General features: G+C 28.3%; 1 protein-coding gene across 2 annotated transcripts; it reads right to left on the minus strand.

The window, feature by feature from the left end:
- Positions 1–3491: 3491 nt before the first annotated feature.
- Positions 3492–15091, minus strand: LOC132936735 (uncharacterized). Of its 2 annotated transcripts, none has more exons than XM_061003489.1 (2): positions 8033–8173; positions 3492–5011 (listed from the first exon to the last, which is right to left on the minus strand). In XM_061003489.1, the coding sequence occupies exon 2, from the start codon at positions 4891–4893 to the stop codon at positions 4165–4167; it is 729 nt and encodes a 242-aa protein (XP_060859472.1). In that variant the 5' UTR covers positions 4894–5011; positions 8033–8173; the 3' UTR covers positions 3492–4164. The 2 variants fall into 2 exon arrangements, with proteins under 2 accessions (XP_060859472.1, XP_060859471.1); XM_061003488.1 differs by lacking the exon at positions 8033–8173 and adding an exon at positions 14314–15091 and having other exon boundaries at positions 3493–5011.
- Positions 15092–15361: the final 270 nt, after the last annotated feature.

Here is a 15361-nt window from a genome sequence, read left to right on the forward strand (position 1 = left end):
TACTTACACAATTTAATGGGAACATTTTAAAAGAAAATTAATTTTATTTAGTGAATACTTTTCAAGCTATTTATTTATTTTACCTTATCTTATACTTATACATTTAATATTAATACCTGGAAATTATGTTGAGTTTAGTAAACAAGTTGTACTGTTATGTATAATTCAGTAAAAAAATTGTATTTATGAAAATATTGCATTAAAAAAATAATAAGTAGACAATTTTAAAGCATACCTATTTGTACTTTTTTAAGCGCTTAAGTGCATGTATATTTAGTACTTTTTAAGTGCATTAAGTTCCAAATCCTATTTATTAGATAACGAGGGTCGAGGAGAGTGGTATTACCCACTGTTTGGTATACGCCAACATGACGCAGCGTATATTAATTTATAGTAATTAAATGACAATATCATAATAATATGGGTAAGCAAGACGTGACGTTGTGTGGCACGGCCTTAAACCAAATCTGAACTATTGTGATCATACCATGTTTTATAGTATACTAATGTTAAACGTTAATACCACGTTTCTATTTTTAGTTCTCGTTCATTTAACAAATTGTCACACACTCACACAGGCTGCACACAGCACATTCTTAAATTACATAAAATGTTGACCATTCTCAATAGGTACGTTCCAGGTTCATTTGATTCATCACTTTGTTTTTTCTTTCTATTCTTTGTCTCAAATCTGAACTGATTGAAATTATAACCTACATTAAATTAAATATTTGTACGATATCACAAAATCAGTTTTCAATTTATTCACGGATCGTTCTAATCCATCTGCCTCAGTACAGGTGAATCATTTTTCAACATAGTATCACGAGTCAACTAGCTCCTGCAAGGCTGCAACGGATGTTTTACAGCTGTCTAATTATTTTAAGTGCCTGGCATGCAACATTCCTAATAATTGGCCATCTGCTTATGAAAAGACTATATTTTTAAAGTTGTTGTGAAACATGTTTGCTTAATATAATCGGTAGGTTGATGATGAAAAATATTCATACACATTTTGAATAAATAAATTATTATTATTTCTACCAAAAACCATCTACAATATTTAAGCCAAAAATTTTCTTCTCCAAAACTTGCCGTCAGACGTATTGTATTAAACTTACCTATTGTAAAACCAATACATTCCTTACTCCACTCAGAATCTGATACATGAAGAAAAACATTGATTTTCTGTATTATAGATTTATTTAATTTATCCACAATTTACAATTAATATATTAAAAGGCATTATACTGAGTTATTTTATAGAATAGTACTTATTGTTTTTTTTGGCTTTTAGTAATATATTTTTACAGCTCAACAGTTATGAACAATATGCATTATTAACGTCGACTATAATAGTGGTATGTTAATTTAATGAAAGGTTATGGTATAGGAGGGGGCGATGCCCAGAATTTCCAAAGGGAATGTTATGAAAAATAACAACCTTAACAATTGAATAATAAAATATAGGTACATAATTTGTCGATACTAATCAATATTAAAACATTTCATTGTTATGCAAAACAAAAAAAACATACTTACATAGTTACTACACAGTAGTTACACATCATGATTCTTCGTTTCCTGGATTCCTGATTCACAATAGTATTTTTAACGTTTGCTCGTATTAAAATATTAATATTTATAATTAAAACTCGTGGTAATTGAATTTCATATGTATGATTTCAAATATTTTTTTATAGGGAAATACCCACATCAGACAACTAAATAATTATTGTTTTAGTACCCACACGGAAATTTACGAAAAACAAACAATTCTGTTTAGTCCAGGGTTTTTATGTTTAAACATCAGAAAAAAAACATAATGATTTTGTTTTAAACGTTTAAAACACATAGAATTTTTCTATTTGGCGGGATACTTTTAGATTCTGATTGGAGCGATGAATGTATTGATTTTACAATGATGTGTTTTTTTATTTATTTTTTTTTGTCTGTGTACACGATAAGTAGTTGAAATAATGTTTCGATATTCATATTCAACTTCAGTATCTTTTCAGGTGGGAAAGTGAATCTAGTTGTTGGTACCTACCTTCTTTGGGGAGGTCAAAAATTAAAGTTCCCAGTAGTTTTTAAAAGTGCCGGGAAAAACAATTTTTGCCAAAGTTCATCAAATTTAAAATTTAATAATTATTTTGCAACTAAAAATGTATAAAATGTTCAACTTTTAGCTAACGATTGAAAATTTAAAACAAGATTCCATGTGAATAGGTTATATTATATAATTGCTTTATTCACAATAATCTCATCAATAGAGCCCGGATTTCAATTTCATATATTATTGGTTGATCTTAGACAATGTTTTCCAAGTACAAAATTTGTTCAATGTAACGAATGCTTCAAAAATAAAAATTTTATTTTGCAATTTTTTGTATATTTTGACGTTTTTTAATTTTTAGAATTATTTGTTCAATATACTCTACATATTTAGCCTATTCAAAATATTATCTAAAGATAAATTGTTTTCTTGATATTTAAGTTGTTTTCGTTTAGAGGTTTATCGGGTTTTTCCATAGTCCATACACATAGTTAATCATTCAATTCATTTCGATTTCATGTTTGTAATTTTAATAGGGTTAAATATTGTGTTAAATAATAAAATTATTAAAAAATTAATACGGCATTTTTAAAGTTATTTTTGCGGTAAAATGCATTTTTTAAGGGCATTTGGGGCTATTATTTTAGAGCCTATTTGTATGATTTAAAGTGCATTTAAATCCGGACCTTTCTCATTAAATATATTTAGTTATATCATACTATCATAGGCTGACTGACCACCTTCGCCTAGAATCATTGTCTTATACAATGATATTATATTATCGAATTCAAATTTGACACCAACCATTACAGCGACCCACTTGTAACCTACTGTACAGCAGAGCAATAACCACTTGCCCACCTTTTTTTTCAATGGTATAAGATTCTGATCAGAGCAATGTTTTTGGTCTATCTCTATTCTCTAAAACAAATGACCGTATAGGTGCATGTCATATTCACTGAATGTTTATATTAGCATTTTCTATACACCATAAAATGTTCAAAATATTTTGACTTGTTTACACACATTTTCATACTCCAATTTTTTTAGTTTTTTTTTTCTTATAATGTCAATCAAATTTCATTTGTTAAAAAGCTTGAAAATTTAGTACAAAATTGCTAATATATTGTAACAATGGTAGTTGAAAAATATTACAAATACACAGTCACAATTAGTTTTTATAATAATTTAAAATTCAAATTTTGAAAAAATACGTAAAAATCACGAAAATGTGCAAATTGTTTTGAGTTAGAAATTGATTGATCATCGATCATGTGCATTTTTGCAAACTATAAAAGATGAACACTTAAGAAAATATAAATTGTAGATATTTCAGTTAAGCGATTATATAGTTGTATTAAATAAATATTAACTACTAAGATATAAAGCCTCTTCACATATTAACACATATTAAATTATTTAAATTATTTTTATTACATGTTTTTAAATAACAATTATAATAATGAATGTTTGATGGATTTTATGAATGAACAATTATTATAGTCTTACACATAATTAATAACAAACTATTTAGTTTAAATTATATTAATAACAAACTTATAATAGTAGTAGTAAATATTTTACAAAATGATTGTTAGTAAACAATTGTCTTAAATATTATTAACACACTTGGATTCCTACTAGGATAAAATACATGTTTTCATAGTTAAGTTCTTAATGAATTAAATTAATTAATTATAATGAGAATTAAGTATATTAAGTTAGATAGTTTTAAATTATTTGTCCATTTATATAATATATACTAATTTCAGTGAAATAAATAAAAGTAGTTAATTGATATTGACTAATATTTGAATTGCTTCTATACAAATAGTTAATTATATAAATAAGTTATAACATACATCAGCATGTAATTTAATACATACAATTTAATACATTATACACAATAATTAAATGAGATTAAATAATAAAAAGTCTTTAAATTTAAAAGGCTATATTTATCCAGACCTATCACCTAAATTAAATTAATTTTAAGTTTCAAGTTTCTTCTACACAATTATATAATATTATAATTAATTAGGTAAACAAAAACTAAGATCAAGATACAAATATTTTAACTTCATGACAAAAGCAAACTATGTATATCATTATTTTTTTTTTAACTTACTAGTAAAGGGACATTTAAAACGACATATCAATCCAAGGGTTCGGAGAAATTTTACTTCTTCGTTAATATCATATAATTTAATAGCAAACATTTTAAATGTGTTGTTGGGGAATTTATCAAAAATTATTTGATCCAATTGTTTTCTTTCTTCTGTTTGAAGCTTGATTGTTTTTCCACGTGTAATTCGTACATCTGGAGTTTGATTAATTACTGAATGATCACATGTTTCAGATTTCGGAACACTTTTATTATTAAAAGAGTTTGATGTCATACATGTCTGTTTAGTTTCTTTTGTAGCAGTTAACATATTACATTTTTCTATCTTTGGTTCAAGCTTATTGTATATTTGAAGTTCATTTAATTGAATATAATCTTCTAATTTTGTATAATTTTTATTATTGTTGATATTGTTATGATCATCAAACGAATCTCCATAGATTATTGATGGTGGTAATTTAGTGAGCATTACATATAAATGACGTTTGTCAAATATATGCTTATAATTAGAAGGTACCATAATTTCGTTATTATTTTTAACATTTAAATTACTTATTTCTTTTGAACTTGTTTTAAGAAAAGATAATTTATTGTTTATCTTTTCTTTTGGAAGAGACTTTTTTTTAATCGTATTTTTTGTTTTTGATATCACAATTTTACCATTTCTTAATATTCTAGGTTTATTAGCTGATAAAACCATAGAATTTTTCATTGATATGATCAATGTTACGTATTTTGAAGAAAGAAATTTGAACTTTAAAATTATTTTAATAGGTATGTTGAATAAATAAATTTGATACCAATTGTTCTTTGTTCACTGGCTTAAAAACCTAAAAAACAACAAATAACTCAATTAGCAAATACAATTTATTTTATATATACATAATTAAAATCTATGAGTACCTTAGTAGCAAAAAATTTAGAATTAATTAGGTAGAGATTTAATATTTTTTTACATAAGCGCAAATTTCTAAACAGTTGCATATTTTTATCATTTTAAAATTTTTGGATTTTTGTCAGTTATCTTCACAAATCATAATAGTTTAAATCTAAGGCCGGGAGAACACACTGTCCGGTTTCGCACAGATCTATAACCGCTGGGGCTGTCATAAACCGTAGTATGTTGACGGTTTATTAATGCTGTGGCTGTAACAGGACGGTGTGTTCACGGCGTTCACGCACTAATGGTGAATCTTTTTTTCATATTCATGCATATTTAATGGTTATTGCATATTGAAGAGAAAATTTAAAAAAAAAATTGGATATTTTTAGAAAATATGTTAAATGATTGTTCTGTTTTTAAAAAAATTTCTTGCATATGTGTTGCATATTTTCACGATTTTGACTGGACATTATATGGCACAATTTGATACTTTTTAGTGCAGAAAAATCCATGCTCTACATAATATAAACTGAATTAGAAATGTTATTTTTAATTGCAAATAAATTTTCAATATTATTTACAAAAATGTTTATTTCCAAATTTGACATAAGTAGTTGAGTGTACTTATATAGTGGATACACAAAATAAGTAGTTACCGTGTTTGGTATTTATCAATTCTTCCTATGATTATTTCTCGTGAGTTTTTATTATTAAGGGGGCTCATGGCGTATCATGTTTTAAGGAGTAATATTCAGGCAATTAACATGACATGAAAATTTTGGGCTATGTCTAAGCATGAGTAGTAATTGAACATTAGTTTGTTTCCGAGAATTGCTGTAATGTCGCGTCGGGAAACCGCCGCTTGATGCAACTCTCGCACACGCACGCACATGTTAATAACTCGGGAAAAATAAAAATAATATATTATACTTATAATAAGTATTCTTGAATACTAGAATATTATTCTTGTTTGCATAAATATAAAAAATACTAAAAGCAGTAGTAAATTAAACATGCTTTACGAAGTTCGATTGTAATTTCGAAGAGATGGTTATTGACTTTATAAGCTTCTAGACTGGGTATGCTCTTCAGGAATCATTTTTAAAATCAAATGTGCCCAAATTAAATATAAATGTAATGCAATTATTTCATGTGGTTTTTGAAAAAAAATCTTAATTTTAAGGTCTTTAAAAATTAAAAAATTAATTTCCTAAAAAGCCTAGATATTTTTTCAAAGAGTTCATACACGCGTAAAAAATTAAAATCGGACATTGACATTACTAAAACGTAAAAAAAACACGAGTTCTACGATCCCCTGATATTTTAACAGATTAAATCGAAAGCATATTAACTATGTACAATGAAGAGCATTATTTATTTGTATTAGAAATTTATGCTTTTTTAATTTTAATTATTATACCTAATTTAATTGTTAAATTATGCAAAACCAATACTAATTTAATTACGACACGCATGTAAGTATTGGCTACAGCTATTTAAAAAAAATAATATACCTATTACTATAATTATAAAAATATTGAACTTATTATTAGATGCATAGGTGGTAATATTTAAGGTTATATGATAGAAATGACACTTTTTAGTACCAAAAAAAAAGAGTCTACAATAGGTTAGATTTAATAATATAGTTTTAAAATCAATACTATAGTCGGGGGAATGAAAACTTGCTGCTGATACGCACACTTCTGGTGGTGAATTTTTGAGATGGTTTTGCAGAGCGTGCATTTTGAAATATTATATTCAGATAATATTATTTTATATTATAATTACCTAATACAAATGTATTATAGAATTATGTTGTCTATGATTTTTAGTACTCCTGCTTTCCGAAGAAAAAAAAGGTTGCTAACATATCACTAGCAGCCAATTTTCATTCTCCCGACTATATCATACAAATAATTGGTATAAGAATTTAAAGTGATACCCGAAGAAAATGTAATATTTATTATTTAATGAACAAAGAATATAAGTACGGCTGTACATACTTTGATTAGGGTAACCACCATCTATAATTAAAATTCTGCCGTATATATAGTCAATTTATGAGCATTTTTTAATTACCTACATTTATTATACACGCTATAACTCACTTAAAAACTAAATTATCATAAAAAAAACTTCCAATAAAACACAGATAACGTTCTTACCATCAAGTTTCATAATAGGTCAATTCACTCTAATTTTTAAGCTAACGGCATAAAACTTGAATTTCTGAGCGTAAATTTGGTATGTTACGCGTTGGTAAGATGGAGACAACACATGCGGGTGTGGCGTCCTCTTAAACTATGTGTTAGGTATATGACACATAAATTGACTATGCATACTACGGGCAGAAGACATTTTAAATTTTTAATGAGGTACAAAATTAAATGAAGTTTGGTATCCATTTTATTTCCATTTTTGGTACTCTACTACATCGACTTATCAAGTACCTACCTACTAATGTTTTTTAACTGGTTTTAGGTTTATTCATATTATCCGTTTGATTATTTAAATATGATTCTTAATTTAGGTAATTTATATTTAATCAGTGTGAACAAAGTCCGTACTAACTGTAAGAAATTAAATTACGTTTACATGAAGGTTAAGTTAGATTAATGTCAGCATAGCCGTCTTATGGAAAATAATAATATTATATATTTACTTTAATGGTATTTTAATGGTATTTTAACTATCTAAAAGTGGATATATAATTATTAACATGTTAGGTATATACCGGCCGTGGTTATATTCGCAGTGGATCGAGATATTTTTTATTAGTAGAATGATAGCAAGTAGCAACCGAGATTACTGTGGACGGAAAAAACACGTGTTTTTAACTCCGGATAATACTGGATCTATACCATTTTTTTACCATAAGATTATGAACATTAATATATATAAACTCATCTCCAAAGAATGTACGTTGAGTATCGAAATATATCATAGGTATAATACTCATACTCACATGTAGAACATTACAGGCGTTTAAACGTGTTGACGCATAAATGAATAATAAAAATCTCGAAAGACTTGTTGAGTGTTGAACCGGACGACGGACAAAATGAACTAACAAAGACAGTTGTGCGTCAATCGACAGTCACGTACTCAGTAGTCCCTGACTAGTCAGTACTCCCATTCAACCGACACCAAATATTGTCAGTATAGTACTGGTGTGACCACAGAGCCATGATTACAGTGTTGCAAACTCAACGGTACGTAAGCCGGACAGTGAACAAAATATTATTATATTGTAGGGATGATTCAATGGTTAGGTGTTGGGACATCCATCCACAAAGAACAAGGGGAATTCCGAAATTTCCAAATCTCATACGGTCGAATAAATCGAAGATTTTCGTTGTAGAAATTGTACGTTGAAATCATGAACTAATCGTAGGCATTTTAGGGTTGGACCCTTTAAAATCACCAACATTTTCATAACATGAGCAAACCACACATTTACCAACCGAAAAATTCGTTATTCATTAATTAACTTAACCACGAGTAACATAATATTATTATGAACACCCTGAATGAGATAAAAGTTTGATAGATATATACGTTTATATTATACGAAAAAAATAATTTAATACCTAGAATATCTGATAAATATTAATAATTGACTGAAAACTTTTTAAATATTTTGTTTATTTATATGAGTGAATATTAATAATTAATTTATTCATTTAGTTCAAATAAATATAATGAACCCTTATTTTTCCCAGGAGAAAATTGTCTTACACAAGGAGAAAAAGTTTATTATTTCATCCAAAACAGATAAGATACTGACTGCTTCTCAATCAATACCTCATTGGTATTAACCGGTGTTCTTTTTAATTCAATGATTCAAAACGGTTAACATTGCCTAATAGGTAACTACTTTGAATATGACAGTGTTTTTTGAACTACATAAAAAACAAAGACTATACTCCAGTCGTGAGGTTTGACTTTTCAGTGAAGGCAACAGTCTTGTAACCATCTGCTGTAAGACTAATTTCATTACTCATATAAATATATAATATACAAATATATATATATATATATGTTATGAAGACATTTCAATAAGACTAAGTAAACGTATATTTAATGCGGATAACAAAGCAAAACACTTGGTATCTTTTTTGTAAATATCTTTCATTTAGGTAGAAAAAAGATGTTTGAATGGGAAAATTGTATGTTTTTTATCTATACTCCTATTAATACAAATCAAAGAAAATATAATTTTTGATGGTCTTCCAAAATCTTTTGATTTCAAACAATGAATAATATATAAATGCACTTACTCCTCTGGTAATATCCAAATAGGCAGAAAAAACTTTTGTCCCCGAAGTGCTAAAAAACAAGGAGTGAGGTGTTCAAAGAAAAATTAATGGTTTAGAGCAGTGTTTCTTAAACTGTTCTGCGAAGATCACTTCAGGGTTTCTCAAAACTTAAGTGCTTTAGGAGGTGCTTTATTTCAACATTTTCAAGAAAATTGCTTTAAAAATCTAACTAAAGATTAATAGTGGCTAGTGGGTATTAACGAAAAAAATATTTTTTGTATATTAAATAATAATATATATGATATAGTTTGTAGTTCTATAGTGTAGGTACTTATAGTGCTTATATACAGTACAGAGGTTAGGTGGTTACTAACTCTTATTTTTTAATTAAGGGATGAGGTGCATGCATATAAAGTTTAGGGTTACTGGTTCTTTGCTAAAAATCTCTCATACTCAACATGGTTATGAACCTTTAGCTATAAGACTCAGTTTAGATTCCTTGGTTGATCGTCAACATTCACTTAATCTCCAATTCTTAAAAAATATTCAATCTAGTAAAATAGACTCACCTACCCTCCTATACTTGATTAGTTTTAAGGTTTCCCAACGATCAGTCCGACATTCAGTCCCTTTTTCCATTCCACTATTCTCCACAAACAATATGTTAAATGAACATATTAAGTGTATTATGTCCATTGCCAATGTGAATCCTTCTTCCTTCTCTTTTTAAATTATTATTAATATTGTTGTGTATAAATCTTAGTATATTAAATTTAATATTGTTCTTGTATATTAATATATGTGCTATGCAATATTGTTAAATGGCTCAGTCCATAAAATCTTAATAAATAAATAAATAATGTATACTCTTTCTACATTCCTACAAAGGTAAGAATATTATCTTCCTGGTTTTTATTGATATTTTAATTTTGAAGTCTACTTGGAAGCGAGTTATAAGCATTTTAAAATTATAATATTTTAGTATTATAACTTTAAACTGAAAATATCAATAGAGGCATATAATATGCACTATATCAGGTGTGCCAAATGGATCTGCTCGGCCTACGGAAGTATTCAAATCGACCCATAGAAATTTTAAACAAGTAGTAGATATAAATGAAAAGAAATATTATTATTTAAAAACAATTGTATTTTTGATTACTTTTAATAATTACAAAATATCTAACAATAGGTAATTTATTATAAATATTATATATTAATACAAATAAATTTGTGTTTACTTTGCCTTAACTGATTCTATTAGCTGTTAAATGTGTAAAATGTGTAATCCCAATTGTTAACAAGGAGTGTAGATGTTTATCAGTTCAACAAGATTTTGTTTTAAATGAGAATTGTGCATCTGCAGTTCCAAAATCTAGTTGTTAACTTGAATGGAGATATCCAGTACTTTAAAGTTTTATACAAACAATAATTTAATAATACAAAGTTATATATAATAACTCAGTCATCAATTTAATAGACGAGTGATATTTTATTAAAAAAATAACTATCAAAACACAATAGTCTGCATTATCTAAATTACTTTAAAGAAAGATAATATTGCATTTATTGTTTGCTTCAAGATACTTATCGGAATGAACAAAAATAAGGGTCAGCACGACTTAACCTAAATAATGTTATTACCTTTAAGTTTGATAATTTTTCAATTGACTATAATATATATTATATAGATAGTTATATAGTGTTAAAGCTAACAAATAAAATTTGGTTCTGCTTAGTGTAAATTTGATGTGTTGTACCTAGTACATATTGTTTATGTACAGGTAGTGTATTGTTGTTTATTTCTTCAAAAAGATAACAGGTTTGTAAGTGTTTATATGTTAAACTGAAACAATACATGCGGCATACTATGATCCTATTAATAAAAAATGTTGTTAGCATGTATGACAAAAATGATTTAATACTTAACTGTGAATTAATGAGCATATTTTACACTTTAACAAATATATTTAGTTGCTCAAGAAAAAAATTAAATTATAAAAATATAGAATAATTAATCAAGTATTGTTTATGAGAGATGCAGGGAATAAGATCCCCCACATGTTTATAAACTATGGGTACATTTCTGCAATCCCCTCGGCAATCTCAGTATGTATGCCCAAGTGCTGCCTATGTCTACATTCTACACTATTGTAGTACCCGGTGTAGCTTAATACCCTATGTACCTATAGCTAATAGAACTAATATTAATGGCAATAGTAATTATCATGAAGAAGGCTAGGTTGACCTTGGATCCACATTACAAATAAAATATAGGTACATAAATTATACATATAATATAAAATATCAACTGAACAGGTTAAGAAAGCAGAGGACCTCGAAACAGACGAGCAGTGAATTAACGGATTTACGAATAAGTAATAGTTGGATAATTACAATTTTTAAGAAAGGGGTGAAGTACAACTAACGAATACCCAAACCGGCCAAACCATCATGTTATATTAAACTACACACATTTTTATATTTTAACCGGTGCTGCTCTCATATGCGGACTACAAATGCAAGCGGTTTAACATCATAAATGTAGACCGCATATCGTAGCAGAAAAACAATAATTATTTATAAACAGCGTTATAAACACATACATCCACTAAAAGATAAAATTGGTCAGATAAAATGTTCTGATATATGTCATATCTTGTATTTTACAACTATGTTTATTGTTATTAAAATATGAAATTGTTGATATACCTAACCTAGTGACTTACCTACAATTACTGTGCGACATTATAACAAATTTAATAAGTTTGTTAGTTACGAATTTGTCGTCGATTGTGTTGTACCTACTGAGTTTATATTTATGTCCGTTTTGTATATTGTGTGCATAATTCAATTAGAAGATTTTTATTCGTACATTTTTTATATTGAGGTTTTTCATTTATTTTATGTAGACATATTATTAATACATTATATTTTTCAAATTTTAGCTAATAAACATATTATATTATAATTATGAAAATATAAACATGGCGTATTACAATATAGGTATTATGCTATCTACGTCTTACAAGGTAGACCGCATACGTGAGCAGAAATATGTCGGTAGTCCGCATATGAAAATAGCACCTTTTAACCTATCAATAAAATGCATCATACCTATATATAATAACATATTACATATATGATAATATTATATATGTTAAGGTAAAAGTACGAATAGCGATAAATCCTAGGTTTCGCCGACTACTGACGGTAAAAGTCTGAATTTCAGACATTTACCGATTGATTTCGGTAAAACCTAGGATACACAAAATAGTTTAGTCAAACCCCGAATGATTTTTGTAGTATGAAAAAGTTACCTTTTTGGCTAATTTATTGACTGTATGAGTAGGTACACGTGTCAAGGTCTTCCGTTATTATTTATTATATTTAAGTCTAACTAAAATCCCTAAAATCGAACGTTGTACAATGAAGGAAATAGTTTCAATTTTGTTATATAATAAATTATAGTAATAATATTAATAAAAAATTGTTACGAGCACCTTCACGTTAGTCAGGGTAACGATTGTCAATTTTTGGACTTAGAATAATTTCACTGAAGAATCAATAAACGACTTAAACATTTTCAACTGAGTCTATATTTTATTACACCTGAAAACCATCCTCATTCCATGATACGCCACCTGCACAGTATTGGCTAATACTAGTATATTAACCACACATAAAATACAAGTACAAAATAGGTAGGTACTAATATTTTTAAAGATTAAATGACTTTAGCTAGTTACAATAACAATTTATTTATTAACTACCTCTTAAAAATTTAACTTTGATCAGTGTTATATTATAAGTTCTTTTTAATTGCAATTTTATAAAAGGTTATATTACCTATATAAATTATGTATTTGTGTAACTATTAAGATAAAACTAATCGCACCCTCAATCAATATTTCAATGTTTAGATGCTTATTTTTTAATTTTTAATAAATTTTGTATCAGAGTAATTTTAAAATGTTCCTTTTATTAAAGTTAAATATTAATAACTATTTATTGTTTGAATATTGAATTAAATATTTATAAGCAAGCAGTAGATTATGTACCTACTAATAAATGCCCATAAAGGTGCACTTCATTTTTTTTATAAATATATGTAAGTATTTATTCTAAGTCAATAATTTATATCAAATTGTCATCATATTCCTGAAAAATGGGTACTTAAACCGTTAATTTTCCTAAATAATAAGAATAATACCGCATAAAAAAAATTTATAATAATATAAAAGATAATAGTACCTAATTCAAATAATATTCTATTCTATTGAAATATACCTACATGGCAATTATTGTAAAAATTGTATTATTAAAGACCCTAATTTATACGTGTACCTACCACAAAATTAATACTAAGAACCTACACGTAGTAATAATAGTTTAATCTTTAAGCTAGATAAACAACAGTTTAAATTAATGATTGAAGAACAAAATATGTGTCTATGCGATCACATTAACAATTTTAGTGGTTGTCTTTAGCTTGACATGAACACGGTACTTTTTTTTAAATATAATTGTGTCTATTTTTTTTTTTTTTTTTGTAGTTGCGTATTTGTGTAGGTATTAAAAATGGTTCAGGTTCCAGGTAAATAATTTTTGTCCATTTTTGTTTTACACATAGAGGCAAAAATTGTTTGTAATAAAAATTACGATAGAATAATTGACGAGTTCGCTGAAAAGTTGTATGTAGGACTCTGTAGGCAATGCTATTTTTTAAAAAATGTATGTATTTTATTTGTGATATTGTTTATAAACTTTATTTCAATAATTATTATTTAATCGAATTTTTTTTATTATTTTATTTTCAATGTCTATATTAAAGTAAATTTTCAATAATTTGAATTTGCCCTATTTCCCCTAAGAGGGGATAGGGTGGAGGAGCGGAAAATTATTCAGGGGCCTATAGCGACACTTGTGCTAAATACGGCCTTGACCCTAGAAGCATAATAATAATTGGTCGTATTGCTCTACTTACAAATGGTTATAAGAGTTGTGCGATCCGACACGTGGGGTTGAACAGCGTGAATGGCTGTCGCAAACAACGACGCATTTAAGTATGGTGGAATGTGGGTACAACAGCAGCACGCTTCCTTCCACAAACGGTTCGTCCGACAACGTGACGACAGCAGCTGCAGCGAAGCGTTGTTACGGAGGCGACGGAACGGCGGCAGATCATTTTCAAACGCAACCGAGGTTGGTCTGAGGGAACATCGTTGCTATTCGCTTGGCACACGTAGAAGGTGAGGCGGATGTCGACTATCGAGGGAGGTCGTATTTGTTGTTATCGTTGTTATCGCTAGTATCGTTATTATCGTTGTTATCGTTATTATCGTTATTATCGTTATCACCCCACTTAGTTAAGAGTTGAAAGTCGTGTTGGGACGATGAGACGAAACTGAGATATCAACATTCGATATTGTCGGTTTGCTTCGCACTGAAAATGTTGTTGTAATCGATTGTTGTAGTTGTTGTGTAGTTGTTGTATCGGGCGAGTCGTGATAAGGACGACTCACAGAATAACGGCGTCTTGGTCCCCGTGCCTCGCGCGCACGGTAAATAATGTTATTATGGCTTGACGTGAACCAAATTCCGTCAGGCTGGACAAACTGCTGCAGTGCCGCTACTAAATATAGTTTATAATAATACGTTTGCAGCTACAACTGACGGATACCTATTTAGGTACTGTGCGAATCGAAACTGCGAAAACAATAACGGGTTCGGACGACCGAGTCTTTCGCATTAGACGTAACGGGTCACGACTCAACGCTCTCGCGGCCTCTCGCACGGTCATACGATAACAATATTGTTATAATAATAATAATTGCATTACCGTGAACGGAAAGCGGGCAATGCAATTTACCCACCATGAAACCGGGCACCCGTGACCGCGGAACAGCTGTTCGGCGTGGTACGAATGAACTCGACACGACAGTCGACACTATTATTTTGTTGTACGTTTTGTCTTGTCTTGTCTACATCTTGTCGTTTTCTGTCGATAACAATATTAAGATACATAAATCTTG

Source organism: Metopolophium dirhodum, chromosome 1 (genome assembly GCF_019925205.1).
Source record: "Metopolophium dirhodum isolate CAU chromosome 1, ASM1992520v1, whole genome shotgun sequence".
Classification (NCBI taxonomy): Eukaryota; Metazoa; Arthropoda; class Insecta; order Hemiptera; family Aphididae; genus Metopolophium; species Metopolophium dirhodum.

Bases quoted from the DNA above. Each gene is read 5' to 3' on its own strand.
- LOC132936735 (XM_061003489.1), bottom strand. From the start codon at position 4,893: ATGAAAAATTCTATGGTTTTATCAGCTAATAAACCTAGAATATTAAGA.